The sequence below is a fragment of the Orcinus orca genome, chromosome 11, assembly GCF_937001465.1.
Source record: "Orcinus orca chromosome 11, mOrcOrc1.1, whole genome shotgun sequence".
Lineage (NCBI taxonomy): Eukaryota > Metazoa > Chordata > Mammalia > Artiodactyla > Delphinidae > Orcinus > Orcinus orca.
This window is the reverse complement of record NC_064569.1, coordinates 52,070,617-52,086,996: the sequence shown is the minus strand read 5'-3', so window position 1 is coordinate 52,086,996 and position 16,380 is coordinate 52,070,617. Positions and strand designations below refer to the sequence as shown.

The following is a 16,380-nucleotide window of genomic DNA, read 5'->3' as shown; positions in this document are numbered from 1 at the left end:
GATACATGGCACCTTTGTAAAAATCTCCTAATAGGTTAAAAAAAATTGATGATGATGATGTATAAGGAAATGAAAGAAATGGGAAAGGTCATTATGTAAATGTATGCAGTGAGATGTTCTCTAGTTCTTGGAATTGCTGAGATGAACCCTGCCTTGGACATCCTGCAGTTCTAGAAAGGTATGGCGAGCACCACGGGGCAGCCCAAGGTCAACCCATAAATGCAAACAGGAGCTAAGGTGGTACTGCTTGATGAGAACCAGTTAGTCTTCTAGAACAAGGCAAATGGGCAATGAAGGACAGGAATAGCTGAAAGGCATGAAGCTTTGGGAAAACGGACCCACTTCTACAGAAAGACAACCAGTGATGACAAAATAAACCATTTTGGAGGGTCAGATAGAAATGCTTTTAGAATTAATGCTAACTGAAATTTTCTCATGGAAAGTTCCAAGACAGTGGTTCTCAAAGTTGAACAAACACCAGAATCACAAAGAGGGCTGCTAAAACATAAATCGATAAGGCCCTACCCCAGAATTTCTGATGCATTAAGTTTAAGAAAACTTATATTTGTAGCAAGTTTGCAGGTGATGCTGATGCCGCCGTCTGGGGACCACACTTTGAGAAGCACTGTTCTAAGGTACACTACATGAAATTGCTGGCCTGTGAATTTTAGGATCTCAGGAATATGACTTAAAGAAGTGGCTGAAAAACAAAAGTCCTCATCACCTCATTTCTCCTCCCAAAGTAAACAAATCAACAAAATGAACCAAAAAATTAAACTAAAAAATTTCAATAACAAATAATACTATACCGAAACTCTTCTGTTAGAGATATTTAAAGGTGAATCATCTGTGAGCAATGGCGAACCCATAACGTGTTTCCCTAGAGACGAGTCCTTGACAACAGTATGTCTCCTGTCAAATCATTTAACAGAAGCCTAGGCATCAGCATGGTATCATTCCTGCATTTTCACCTATAGCGTTATCATGATGCAACTTGCCAAAGTCCATGTCTTAAGCACAAAAACATACACAAGCTGCTGAAGATTCTGCTGAGATGAGGTGAAAGTAGAGTAATTCCGTAAATGTTTCCCTTCCCTCCAACCTTTCATATCCCAGGAGGCCTCTCCTGGGGCCTGGGGTATGGAGTCGGACTAGACCCACTGTCAGAGTTCCAGCTTATAAAGTCCACACCAGATAAAAGGCCCTCTGTACAAACTACAGACACGTCAGCTGGGTAGGGAGGTAAACAGAGCAGCCTATGGCAAACTCCAGTGGATGGTCTCTGTATCTGTGCTAAAAATAAGAGAAGTCTTTAGGAGTCAGGAAAACATTTTTATAAAGAGATTTTATTACATAATTTCTGTATACAATAGACATAGGAAAAGGGTTTATAGTGAAAATTCCATGTCATTTTTCAAAAGTTTTGAATTGCTTGGAGAAAAATTCTTACAAAGCTATCTAAGGCAAAAGTAGTATTTGACCTTTAGAACAAATGCTAATCCCTTTCATCATATTCCATATTTAAAGCAAGGCATTTTCAATTCAATTAACATGGAGAGACTTTCAAATCACTATGTCATTTACATTAAGAGTTTAAATTCATCTATAAAGTGAAAAGTTTAAACACATAGAAATGTTCTCTAATACAATATGTACTGTTGCTTTCTTCAGATCCATTCCACATGAGTGTACGGACGTACTTTTTTACACACCAGCAAAGAAACCTGCGTCTCCTAACGGCACAGTGAGGGCTGGAGTGCAGAGAGGGAAAGTCCCATGCGTTTCCCATGTTAAATGGCATAACTCCCACAGATCACATACACCTCGCCATATTGACTCAGTTCATTGCACTCCATATCCTGCAAAAATAAATCTAGTGCTCGACAGCTAACATTATTGCTCACTTACGTTTTAGTAATATATTTCTTTAACATAAGACAGAAATATACTGAAATTCGATACCACTTAAAAGCAATCTGAAATTCAACCACATGATGCATACACCCACTTGCTTTCTGCCATGGATGTTGCATTTTTCTTAAAGTTGATGCTGGAAAATGTGGTAGAAGAAAAACTGGCTTTCCTTGAACGAAGACTAAGCATTAGAAGAGGAGCTTTTTGAGGGGAATGTTAAGCCCCACAATAAAACTGGAGGAACAGTGAGAATCCAGAGTCTCTGGGGAGAGGGAGAAGCCCCCGTTTATCTTCCTTGTCTACCCCAACACTGTAGCTCGTGTCCAGCAGACCCCGCAGCAGGCCACCGCCTAGAGCAGGAGCCACGTGAGCCCCCAGAGGATGGACCGCACACTGGGACAGGAATGTCCTGGGAGACCCACTTCTTTAGGGGTCCTTGGGTCGCTGGGAAATGTTGGGACTCCTTTGGTGAGGTTGGGAAAGACTTCTAGGATAGTCTGGACACCGAGGCTGCAAGGGTCTTAAATTCAACGTCTCACTTCTAGAAGGGAGTGACACTTGCGAATTCCAGAGTGACCCCAGGGCCTGAGGTGACACATCTGGGAGCCGAGGGAAGAAGAGCATAGTGCCTCTGGAATCTCAAAGTTGTGGCCCGCATGACAATGACGAGCCTCACCAGGAGGTGTTTTGAGAGACACAGAAGGATGTGGACGTGACCACGCTGACATCGATTGATCACAACTTTTCATTTTAGTTTCTCATTATTTCTTTAAGATTGTCAGGTGTTCCTCTTTCTTATTTTGGTCTTGGTGCTTATAAGGAAAGATGTCAGTATTCACAAGCTATCGAAGATTTACAAAAAAATTATTTTTTAAAAATTACACTTCAGGATTAGCATTCAAGGCTACAAACACAATATATATCAGTCGTAAACCATACTCTCACGCCTGGTGGCCGCAATACCCATCTATATCACCACTGCTCAGAGCTGTAGAAACCTTACGGTGCACGATCCCACCGTATGGATGGTGGGACGTCCATCCCACCAGACTAAATGTTATACGGCAACTGAGCGGAGCTTCTTAGAGTAAAACCAGCCATACTGTTACAGAGAAAAATTTCTGGCTCTTGGCCCAACTGTTTCCATACCAATCAGCTAAGTCACCCTCCTCTCTGCTTCTTTCCATTTCAAATGCCTGGGCTTCGGCCTTTGAGGCAATTAGAACCAGATCAGTTTAATTTTACAACACTGATCTTCATTGTATAGCAATATAGTAATTTTCCCCTGAGAGTGTCAATTATTTTGCAAATATTCTAAGTCGTGTTTATACATAAAGAATAGGCATGGAGAGGCTAGACAGCTTGTCCCTCGTCACACAGCAGATTAGTGTCAAGGGTGGGATGTGAGCTCCTGGCTGTTTCTATTTTAAGCCCCAATGTCCTTCCAGAGGTCACCTTGCCCTGTGCACAGGTCCCCCGCCCTCCCCTCTGGGCTCCGTTCCTTACTTGCTCTTCAGAGCACTGGACATCTAGTACCCAGGCTTCCTCCTCAACCTTCTCTGCTCTCTCTTACTTCTGCTGCCTTGATGAAGTGTGCTGTCCCCAGTATTTTACTTTACGCAGGGAATTCACCAAAATGCCCTTCCAGCCACAGCTGGTATGAGGTGTGGAGGGACAGACTTACAGAAGGCAATGGCAGGTGCTCTTCTTTGTGAATTTTGGACAAAACAGGGATCAACATTTTACGGTTATCTTACATTCCAATGTTTTCGACAAAAAATAAAAATAAAATAAAGGCCTAACCATGAGGTAACGTTTGCTTCTCTGCCACAACACTCAGTGTGCCCCTCAGATCTGGCAACAATTTAACATAAGGAAAGACTTTAGACATTCACACCCTTTTCGGGAGAATAAAGGACCTCAGCCCAAACTTGCCACAAAGCTGAGAAGTCTCACAAGACATCGCTCCACCCTTATCTTAGGTGGATCTGCACACATGCCTCCAGGCCGTGTGTCTCGCAGGTCTCAACACCCTGCCCCACCGAGCCCTGGTCTCCGCACTGCAGAGGAGATCTTGATTTTCATGTCTGAAGACCAAGCACCTTCTGCCTATTAAGCAAGGAGAAAAAAAAATCGAAAGAAGCTATGTAGGCGAAGAAAGTAATGCCGAAAGCTATGTAAGTGGCTCGTGAAGAAGTTTCACAAAGCTACCTCTGAGGTTCACTAAAGTTACAAACAGTTCCCGATCTAGTCAATAGCAAAATGCATTGATGGCCAGGGCCTCTGTTTAAGCAAAGGAAGAAAAATATCAATAGCATAAAACTGCTCTTCTATTTTTGAAAAAATATATCTGAGATAGACGCTCTCGAATTAGTTTTAATAAGCTGTGCATTAAGTACACTTGTTTCCATCAACTCCTCTACAGCTCTGTCTTGTCGCCCTGGGCCGGGCTGCCCCCTGCGCTGTCCCCACTGGCGTCGCTGATCTCTGCAGGTGTGAAAGACAAGGACGCAGAGTTTATGCAGTATCTTTTGCCAGTTGGACGAGGTCCGTCGTCAAAAATGTGCCCGAGGTGAGCACCGCACTGCAAGAGAAGGGCAAAATGTTAAGTCAACAGCATCTACAAAGCCGGCTTTGAGGGGAACAGCAGTTTAAATGGATGACCGGCCTAGAGAGAAATGATGGAAGCCATCATGGATGATTTCTAACCTGCCTGTCAATAGCTGCAAAGATGGTTTCTGGCAGGTTTTGCACCACATGCTGAGAATAAAAAGCACTGGAATTGTGCATATCAGAAACCATTTAGGAGCCACTGTATCTTCTGATCTGTGAAGCCACTCAGCCAGCTGAAAAATGACTGCAGTAGTTTTATGAATTGAGTTGACCCTTGATCTGGACCTCTGGCACTGCTTTTGGCTTTGGATGGGTGGCTTTCAGATATGCAGAAGTCCACTGTAAAAGATACTGTTTAACTGGCCATGACGGAGGTGACGTTTGCTTTCATGGGCAGTAAAACTTAACATCAGACGAGCATTGGATGTTCTTGGAACCCAGCAAAGCAATAGCAAGACTCAACAGATTTATGTCACGGTCACCAAGACTGCAGTGGGGTAAAATGGAAACGTCACTAGTCCACGCAATTGGTTTTTCTGGCCTCCAACAGGTGGAGTGCCATGCGGTCTGCCTTACCTGCACAAACTGGGTCATGTGGAGAAGGAATAAGCTGTCGAGCTCATTCCATGCTACTGACTATCCAAAAAGCTGGGGAAGGAGGAGAGGCAGAGAGTCCAGACAGAGGCAGAAGGAGGGATGGTTGGTTATGACGGTGTTAAGAGAAATCCAGCCCAGAGAAAGTGTCTCCAAAAAGCCTGGCTCACTGAACAGAGCCCGCACTAACTAGTCTGCTGCTGGATTCGGCTCCAGGAGATAAGAGCACAGGCCACACTTACCTGTCCCCCACCCTCCTCAGCAGGGACAGGGCTGAAGGGTATGGGGACGTTAGTGCTCCACATTCAAACAGGCTGCAAAAACACATCGTTCGTCGCGTAACAAAGAAACCAAAGCCTGGGGCAAATGACCCCCGTTCGTTCATTTCACAAATATTTATGGAGCGCCTGCTACATGCCAGGCACTGTCCCAGACTCTGGAGGTACAGGCAGTAGCCTCATGGAGCTTACGTTCCAGTGGGGGAGACGGAAAATACAAAGGAAGTTAGGGACCGTAAAGCACAGTAGGTGGAAGTAAATGCTAAGGAGCAAAACAAAAACGAAAAGGAAAACCAGAAAGTGACACAGGCTGGGGGCTGACATTTTAGGTAAGGTGGCCAGGGGTGGTTTTTCCGGGCTGGCTTTGGGATAAGAACCTGGAGGAAGTGAAGGAGCGGATGTCCAGGGGAGAGCATCTCAAGCAGATGGAGGAGTCAAGACTTAGGCAAGAACGTGAGGGAAGAGACATACAGATGGTTCATCAATTCTTCTCACTGAGCTCGTTTGGTGTATAAAACACTTATACATTGCAAGGAAGGAAAATAGGAGACGATGAGAGAGAAGTGAGGGATGGTGCTCATTACAGTGGAAAGAACCAGAATCTCAGTTTCCCCATAGAAAGTACTAAATTCAATTTTCGAGGGTCCTCTAGTTATTAACGAATAGCACAAATAGCAGCTTCAACTAGAGGGCACTTCCACGGGAAAAGTGCATTCTTATTTTACTGCCAACATACTGTGTCAGCTTATTAAAGAACTAAAAATGAACCCTGAACTGATTTGATCTGTTGCCTGGAAAATATGAAACAGGCCTAAAAAACAAACCTTGCATTATTCTACCACATTTTATGCAGGTTTAGGTAATATCAAGGCTGACAGCTCAGATTGCTTTCCCTTTCTATAAACAATGGAGACCAAATTTTCAGGCATCAGCAGCTAAGATGCACCAGTAAAAATACACATGCTTACCCAGTGGACACAGGAAAGCACCTACTTCTGCCTGCCAAAAGAGTCAGCGTGCAGGCCGACAGGAACTGGTGCTCTCGGTGACCAGCACGTGTGCACAATTATTGATCTCATGTGCAGCTCCGGCTCTTCAATCACCTGGCATCTGAGAGGTGGCGTTTTCACATAAAAGCCTCAGATAGTTTTTTTGGTTTTTCTTTTTTTTTAATGAGAGAATACAGCTATCTGGGCAAAAATAAATGATATTGCCTTTATTAATCATCTTGAGCATATTTAGAAAACAGTTCTCTTTACCTTACTACAAAGATAAAGCATAGCAATGGTATACTTGAAGCCATTTTGTAGTATGTATTTCCCAAATCATTCATTTCCCAAATCATTAAAAAAAAAATCCAAATTAGAGTAATTTAATCTGTTGGACTGAGTTGGTTATCGGCCTGCAGTTTCATTTGAATCAATGAAACAAGTCATTTCAATAAGAAAAACACAGATTCTAGACCCAGGCAACAGAAAAAGGGAGCGGGATGAGGAAGAAGAATTATAGTGGGGAAAAGGCAACGAAGATCATTGGTAAATAAGTATCTGGGTTCGTGATGGGGTAGGGAAACCCTCAGAAATGGTAATGATCCCCTAAAAACAATAGTGATAGCTTCATCATGCTTGCACAAGGTGTTCTGGATGATTCACTCCAGGCTCACATAACTGAGGGAGGAGCAAGGTGTTCATTCAGATCTGTGCCACCACATACATGCCCATCCGGTTGCCTGCAAAGTTGTAAGGCCGTTTGTCTGAAGGAAGCCTAACCACACAGTACCATTTCTGCTTCCTCCCAGGAGCAGCTAGCCTCCCAAAAAAGACCAGTACCTGGTTTCTTTTAAAAGTGCACAAGCCCTGAAGGCTCCTCCCTGAGGGGAACACCCATGGAGCCCATTCTTTCCAGCTTGTAACCCTGGTGGAAGGCTACGGTGATGAACGAAAGTTGTCACAGATGCACTGTTTCTTTAGCCACCTGGGAGCTCCGCGTCCCGGCCCCAGCCAGCTGGCAGTGTGCTGGGATCCCTCAGCACACCTGGTTGTAACTGAAACAAACTGGCTGCCCAATGAAGAAATCTCTGAAACCTGCTGTTAATGATTTATTTCCGGGTATGATCTTTGGTGTGCATTTTGAAAGTTGTTTTAAAATGGTTATGTATTTCTTTCTTTTACAGGTAAAATACAAACTATGACTGAATCTTCCAGCTCTTATTCTGAGGAAGCATGAGATAAGCATTGTTCAAAAGAAATAATTTAAATTCCCACGGGAATCCTTTATCACCTAAGCCTCTCACTCAGAAAAACTGGCAACTAAAGAACCTGTAGAGAACCAAGGGAAAGGACCCCCCTCAAAAAAAAGAAAAGTGATTGAGCATCAAATTTAACATAATTCCTTAAAATCTGACTGCAATTCTTAATTGTGTGCATGAGAAACACAAATAGTGCATTCAACACAGTTACATATTTCTGCACTGATATATTTCCAACTGTCCTGGAAGGTTTTCTCCCAGCTATTCCTAGGATGTTTGGGGTTTTATTATTATCATTTTCTCTTAAGTGTTTGATCTACAAGATGAAGCAGTTTCAAAGCAGGGCTTTTACACTTGGGCACATGGGGCAGGATGGGAAGGAGAAAAGAGTTTTAAGAAGGAAAGCAATTTACTTTGCCAATAGTATCCTGTTTTCTCCCATCGTTATCAAAGACACTTGTGTGTAAGTAGGGCTCTTTCCCTCTGTGCTTGTGATATTAATCTTCTGCCAAGGAAATGATTGTGAAGTCACCAGTTTAGCATTATGATTTTACTGAAAGATCAAGAAAAAGAGGGGCTGTGAGTCTGAAATCCTATTGTAACACATGGGTGTCTTTAATCATCAGCAATATATGAGTTGTCATCTGCAAAAGATTAATAAGGTTTGGGGTTTTACCAAAAACTGCTTAACTCTTTTTTTAATTTTATTTATTATTTATTTTGGGCTGCATTGGGTCTTTGTTGCTGCGCGCAGCTTTCTCTATTTGTGGTGAGCAGGGGCTACTCTTCGTTGCAGTGAGCAGGTTTCTTATTCAGTGGCTTCTCTTGTTGTGGAGCACAGGTTCTAGGCATGCAAGCTTCAGTAGTTGTGGCACACGGGCTTAGTTGCTCCACGGCATGTAGGATCTTCCTGGACCAGGGCTCAAACCAGTGTCCGCTGCACTGGCAGGCGGATTCTTAACCACTCCGCCACCAGGGAAGCCCAAAAATTGCTTAACTCTTGAAAAATACTTTGTATTGGTGGATGTTTACCTTTCTGTTGATTTGGCTGACTTAGAACAAATTAATAAGGATCTAAAACAAACTTAAGGGACTCTACCATAGATTCAAGCAGTAATAGCTGCAGTCATAAATAGAGTCCAACTTGGGTAAACTCAGGGTTCTTCCTCAAAGATTATTACAAAAAGTTAAGTGATTTATTGGTCTCCCGTTTGCTGCAGATGTAGAATTTTGATCTAAAGAAGGAAGAATCCCCCAATTATTTCCAGGAGAGACTTACTTCACTGAACTACAGCTTAAACCATGCAAATCTTACCTCTTTGCACTGAATTTAAATTCCTGACAGTGTTGCCTAACAGGCTGGGGTTGGAGGCTTAGGAAGAAGCTGTCAAGCAATTACTCATAGTAGTCAGTGAAAGTGGAATAGAAGCAATATATTTTATCGCTAACTAAAAATGTGAATTAAATGAAATTAAGAAAAATTCTTTATAACTGGAAATTGTTAGGAAATTGCTACAGCCAGGGGGAAGATACATACGCCCACCAAAGTGGAGAGCCACTGCAATGAGAAGCCTGCGCACCACAACGAAGAGTAGCCCCCATTCCCGCAACTAGAGAAAGCCCGTGCGCAGCAACGAAGACCCAACTCAGCCAAAGATAAATTTAAAAAATTTAAAAAAAAAAAAAAAAGGAAGAAGAAGTCACTGGACACATGGAAAAACTACAGTGTAGTATAATGAGGTGGTAGGTACGGCTCCCAATGTGTTTATAATTCTTGCCCAAACGTGAGGCCTAATTCACTGCATGGTGTGATCCACATCACAATGAAGAAGAAGAGGCAGGGGAGGAGGAGAAGGGAGGATGGGGGAGGGGAGAAGGAGAAGGAGAGGAATCCTAAGTACTAAGGCAAGAATTAGAGACCCATACACCAGAAAAAAAAAATCGCCATATTGCCAGGCAAGCAGGTTGAGTCTACTGGTTCCATCCACAGAAGCTCAGTTTATTTGTGTAAGTTGGCAGTAAAAGGGTCTACGTGTTTAGATGCTCCATCTTTACCATAAGAAAGAAGCATTCCACATACCATGTCCAACTGAGAATGTCTCTAAGATACTGAAAACATCTAATGGATTCTTTATAACACAATCCCCTTTCATGCAATGCAGTCCAGAAAAAGGACAAACCATGTGAATTCAAAATACAACAAGAATTTTAGAAAGAGGAGAAGCAAACCAGACAATTTTGCCGTACCATGTCACCATCCAAAAGTTTAAAAGAAAAGAAAAAAAAAAAAAAGATGGGAGAAGTTGCATGTAGGAGAAGAGACTTCCTAAACTGAAAGAATAGAAGGTAAAAGAAGATAAACTGATAATGAAAAATACTGTTAAGGGTGAGAAACTAGGAAATAAGATACAAGTGGTTACTCTAGTATGGAAACCATTAAATCAGTTTTTTTCCCTCGAGTCAAGATAAAAAGGATGAATGAGAAAATGGACAAGAGAAAACTAAAGAAAAATATAATACAAGAGGAAAATAAATGTCTGTGTCAAACACAAATTAGAAGACAAAGAAACTGAAAGGAAAGACACCCAGAACACTTTAGCTTAGTGAGCTCTTAGTGCACTGTGGGGCAGACATGTCCACTCTGTCCACACAGGAAAGAGTCCAGCAAACATATTCTTTGGGGCTGGAACCCAATTATTTTCCACGTGGTACTTACTTCTCAAAGCATGCCTGTTTACACATGCGTTCATGGAACAAATTTCCCTCTCTCTTCTCTTTAAATTTAAGAAAGAAGTGGAACAAATATCCCTCCCTCTTCTCTTTAAATTTAAGAGTTTTATTTAAGAAAGGGTCACTTTCTAATGTGAGAAATAAAAGTGGTGGAAAAAGAAGCTGAAATGGAGTAGGTCAGTCAGTGTTAGTTCTTCACGCAACTGTTAGGAAAGGACCAAAGAATAGTTAACAGTCACCTAGGCCTTTAACCAAAGGGCTGAGAGCTATGCTTGGGTTAGCTTGGTATCTGCTATGAGTGTTGCCTAATTTGGGCACAGTCTGTGGGTTTCATTCCTCTGGTCACTGTAGGACATCTTCCTAATGGTCTTGTCTTGACTCCTACTGGTGTTACCTCAGTGGCTGGCACAGAGAAAGGAGGAAGTATATTCTAACTGTGAATTATAACAATTAGTCACAAAGACATCAGAGTAGGGCCTGAATGAAAGGTATTATCTTATGCCCCACCTTTTCTGTCCCTTTTTTATCTGATTTTCATAGAACTCAATGTTTGAAAGTGGGTTCTGAGTGAAGAGGAAAGTAGCAGTCATATTACAGCCCTTAAGGCAGGTTAAACAAAGAAAGAAAAAAACAACCATTAGCCTTAAGAGAGGTTTACTAAGTACTATGTACCTAAGTTACAAATTACTGTGTACCATCCAACCTCACTTTTTTGTCAAGTATTTTAGACTCCTGGGTAGATATTCACAATTTGCTTCTGTGGCAGTTATAAGAAAAATCAATAAAAATTCAGTTGAATCCAAAACTGAATTGAATTTAACTGCTGAGGGATCAGAGGATTTGGGTTTTTTTTTTTTTTTTCTTATTTCAATATGACTCTTTGTGGTACATGTATCTATCTATCTATCTATCTATCTATCTATCTATCTATCTACCTACCTCCCTCCCCTCTATCTACTTATTTATCCACCTGAGCACCGAAAAGAGCTCTGGAGCTAACTGCCCAAATTCAAGTCTCAGATCAATCTATGAATATCTACACAAGTGTAATTGCACTCCTTGTGCCTCCGTTTTCTCAAGTGTAAAATGAGAGAGAATAACATTATCTAGTCATAAGGTTATTGTGAACATTTACCAGGGGAGTTTTTAAGAATGTTGACGTTCAGGCCTCACCCAAACCAATTAAATTAGAATCTCTGGGGGTGAGACCCAGGATCAAAAAGTACCACCATCTTGCTCAGACTCAGATCTGAGAAGCAAGAGTGAACTGAAAATGTGACTTGGATAAAATATAAAGCCTGCTTTTCAAGGGAGAGAGCGGTCCTCATACTCAGAAGACAGTTAGCTTGCCAACCTTATTTTAAAAAAATAAAACAGGAATTCATCAGGTGGTTAGGTTCAAACCAATCTCCTTCCCTACTTGGTAGTAAATATGCTACCTACTCCCTAAAACTCATGTGCCTGATGAAGGGGGTTAACGGTCAGGCGGAAGAACGCTGAGGGAGGCCCACGTGGCAATCCCTTTGCTATCACAGCTGCCTGATTGTGCCCCCTCTGCCTCTGATAGGTACTGTACAAGAGACAGCCCCCAACAAAACACTCTGTAGTATCAATGAGTTCCAGTGCCACAATACTCAGACTTTATATTTCACTTATTTAAAGCAAATTAGGGCAGGACTACCTACTCTAGAATAAAATGTGCAGTTGCCCTAGTTCTAGAGAACTAGAAGAGACTATCTAATGTGCAGCTGCTCTAGAACTAGAAGGTGCTGGCTATGTCTCTGGGCTTAAGCACAAAACCCCCAAAAGTTCAAATTTCTTGATTGGGATGACAGATTAACTATATTTTTGCCTTCTGCTCAACACACGTTCATTTTCCCCCTTAGATCCAGCACTGATTCAGTCAGAGCAGGGTGGAAGGAACTAACTAGAACATCCTTGTAAATGAGGATAGGCCTATTCCTAGGAGAAGTAGAGAAGGAATTACCTTAACACACATTCCCTCTCTGCTCCCATACAGCCCACCACTGAACTTCCTCTTCCTTCTGCCGCTCTCCAACCTCCCTCCTCACATCCACCCAAGGAGAGCTGTTTCTGGGGTCTTTGTTGACCATCTTGGGATCATTACCATTAGAGGTATTATAACTGAACAATGAGTGCACAGAACTGCAGGGAGAGGGGGATTATGTGAACAGATTATGTGAGGCCATGTGATGAAATCTTCACATGCCCTAAGAATGACCCATTCCCCACTGTATTAAGTCAATTGAAGATGATTTTTCCTACCAATGATTTTGTTTAATAGTGTTGAAGCCAATGACTGACATTTAAGTTGACTTGCTAAACTCCTCAAGACTGAGATGTCATTAGGACTTGATAGAGACTTCATTGTGTTTGTCCCTTTTGTGATGGGTCACTTGGCCTTAGTTGCTATATTTAGTACAACCAGGAGTCTTGAAAGTGCTTGCAATGCAGAGTGAGCATCATTTTGGATTTTCAGGTGGGATTAACTGACCTGAGAGCAGCTGGTTTCCACCCTGTGCATCCCATAGGAAAAGTCATCTGTGAATGTGACTGCATCAGAACTGATCACATCGTGGAATGAAGGCCAACCTGGGACAGAGCAAGCACAAGAACCAAAATAGAGGAGAGAGAGACACATCCTTGGGTTAGAAGGCAATTTTAAAAGAAATACTAAGCACAGAATGGAAATCTTTAGTATATGAATCATGCTTAACTTTTTCAACCTGAAAAAAAAAAGGTCGAAGACTCAAGGTTAATATATTTTGCAAGAATGCAACTATTTTTTTTAAGAATAACCTTTTCCTCACATTCAGATTACAGTTGTATTGGGATTTTATGTTTCATGAGACTCTCTTAGACCTTCCAGTAGTTTTTTTAGCGCATCCCTGAACTTATAAAGCTCTCTATCACCCTTTCCTCTTCTCTCTCTTATCTTCAGAGTCACTGGGCATGGTCCTGAAGCACTGTGAGTTTTACAGTGTGATGTTTTCCAAAACACAATCCAATTGGTCTGGCTGTTAATTTTTCAACTATTCCATGCTTCTTTAGGAACCATGTTTTTTTAGTACTCAGTTTGGATAGTTAAAATATATTTTTTTAATTGTTTTTTCCATCTTAATCTAATTTCTCAGGATAGGGGTTATCTGGAAAGCATAGGTTCTATCTATTGATGGGCAAGAGGCTTGCTTACTTCATAGGAGAGTCACAGAGCAGTGTTCCTCAGGCATCTCTGGGTAGCGCCTTCTCTCAAATAGCATCTTGTTCCAATTTTCATTTAGTCTAGTGATTTTTTAAATATGCACATGGCTTTAAGAAACCCAGTGGTAAGTAGACCATAAGACTGTACACATGTTTATGGGTATACAGTCAGGTTTTATGTTCAGTACTTATGGGCATGTTTTTACATGTTTCCAGAAAATATGTCTGGAGTAACTGAGTTGAAGCCTGTATCCTCAAAATGATGAAAGAGGTGCAATGTTGCTGAATTGCTTGTGCAACTTTTTTCCTTTTTCAGAAGCCAAATTTTTCCTATAGAAAGGAGGAAGCCCTTTAAAAACTGAGTGCCTTATGTTAATACACTTTTTGAAAGAAAACAGAATGCAAATTTCCACAATATGATTTCCAGTTTCAAACAAAACAAATTAGCTCAGGCCAAGTTTTTACACTAAACTCCCCCAAGCTCCCCTTCCCCCCCTTATGCAACAACATAGCTTTGGTAGTGCTAGATTTAACACCCAGAGTTTAAACACTTTCCAATTCTTTGATTTGACTTCGAGATTGCTACAAATCACCAGGAAAACCTTAACTCTGTCTATATAAGATAATATTCCACAAAACTTAATTATGCTAAGAAACATCAGTATCCTTAAGAAAACTTGTTTCTCCCCATTTTCTAAATTCCAAAGAGAATCTGAATATAGTCTGGCTTATAGTATTTGGTTTTTAATGATTACTTGATACATTTAGGTGCTCTTCTTTGTTCAATGACAGAAGTACCCATTGATAAAGAGAAATTTAGTGGTGATGCTTGAAGACATTGAAAAATAATTTATCCATGAAAAGAAAGAGAACATTCTGTTTCTGTTTTTGTTTTTTAAAGCTCCCATGTCTTAACTCATTTGACTACAGTTTATAGCAACTAATAGTATGACGGGACATATTTGATTCAGTAGTAAACAGGTAAAGAGTTAGGAGTTTTTGTTTTTATTTTAAGTTTACCCTAAAGCTACCTCCCTCCCTCCACCACATCCACATTTCCCTATTTCTAGAATTTAAAATAGGTACGGAGAAATATATATGTATTTCCCATGCTACCTCTGCATCTTAGGTATACTTATCTTGTTCTATTCATCACAGTAGATTTGTGATTTGTTTTCATGCTTTCTCCCTGCTTAGCTGGTGAACATTTTGAAAGCGCTGACCTGAGTATACTCACAGCCTACCATGGTGTACAGCACAAAGGCACAGCTGAAATGTTTACTAAACGGATTTTCCACTAACCTTAAATAAGAAAGTGGGATGAATAATTACAGTACACCACAGAGTCCCATAGAAGAAGGAAAGAATATAATCATACTCCTTCTTTACAAGACCAGATTAAGGAATATCAATGCTACTTTCTCACTGGACTTTCCGTTTTGGCTCATTTACTATAATTAAGCCTCTCTATGTAGGTGAAATAACCTTATTATTTATTTGAGGTAGTAAAAACACATTGACGATCATCTAGGTCACTCACTTTACCGGGTTTTTGGGGGAGAGGGATGGGGGAGCAGAGGGACAAGTTACTTGCCAATGTTACTCAGGCAGGAAGTGGCAGAGCCAAAAATAGAATCTGAGTATTCTGACTTAGTCTAGGGCTCTCTTCTTATGTTCCACTTTTTTCCTCAGTGAAAGGCTGAGAGGTCAATCATTTGAACACTCTGGTAGGAAGGAAGCTGAAGGTTTTAAGAATTATGTTTACGGCCAGTCTGGATTAGTTGATAGATACACTGTTGCACTTAAGAGCTTCTAGGTGGAAACCGATACTGAATGTACCCGACAATACCTATTCTCTCACTTTCTAAAGACCAAACTGTTCAAAGGAAAGTCCAAGAGTAATGATATAAATCATGTAATGTAGCTTGGGATATAGATAAGTTTTTTATTCATTTATCTAAAACAGCCAGGAAGACTTAGAAGCACACCCTTAGGCAATAATATTGAGAAAACTGTCAATTCTATTTGGGGTTTCTTAATTCTAATTCTTTCCTAATAATTGTGAATCACTGCCTACTAAAGATTTTGGGGAGGGAAAGGAACTGCTTTCAAATGAGCTATGAAACCATACAGCTATACATTTTGCATCCATGAATTAAATATTTATAAAATTTTCCAGAAGACCACATTCAAGAGTTGAGCAGGGTGATGTGGGGTGACATGGAGTAAAGGTTCTCAAAAGATTTCAATGTTTCTGAGAAAACTGTTTTGACACTTGAATAGTTTACTTGTTGTTTACCATGGTTCTATTTAAACACTAGAAGAGGGCTTCCTTGGTGGCGCAGTGGTTGAGAGTCCGCCTGCCGATGCAGGGGACACGGATTCGTGCCCCGGTCCGGGAAGATCCCACATGTCACGGAGCAGCTGGGCCCGTAAGCCATGGCCGCTGAGCCTGCGCGTCCGGAGCCTGCGCTCCGCAACGGGAGAGGCCACAACAGTGAGAGGCCCGCGTATCGCAAAAAAAAAAAAAAATGCACTGGAAGAGACACCAAACATCCCAAAATTCATAGTGTCCCTTTGCACTGTAGAAGGAATACAGTTTTCAAGATGGAATATTGGATATGTCACCCACGTCTGAATTGGTGGGAGATTGACAAGGAGAGCCATGTTGAAGTCTATAACCTCCTGTATGGAACGCATTTCAAAAGAGAATCACGGTCAACTTCATCAATAAGGTTAACAAAGGAGAATGTTGAGTTCTTTTGCTACATCTCTCAGAAA

General features: G+C 41.3%; 1 protein-coding gene across 1 annotated transcript in view; it reads right to left on the bottom strand.

Annotated features, from left to right (window-relative positions):
* Positions 1-1,325: 1,325 nt before the first annotated feature.
* Positions 1,326-16,380, bottom strand: part of MSRB3 (methionine sulfoxide reductase B3) — a 165,092-nt gene continuing 150,037 nt past the window's right edge. Inside the window, exons 5-6 of the mRNA XM_033440561.2 lie at positions 12,893-12,990; positions 1,326-4,498 (exon numbers count right to left, since the gene is read on the bottom strand). Coding sequence (XP_033296452.2) covers positions 4,334-4,498; positions 12,893-12,990 — 263 coding nt within the window. The 3' untranslated portion in view covers positions 1,326-4,333. The remainder of the gene's footprint in view (positions 4,499-12,892; positions 12,991-16,380) is intronic.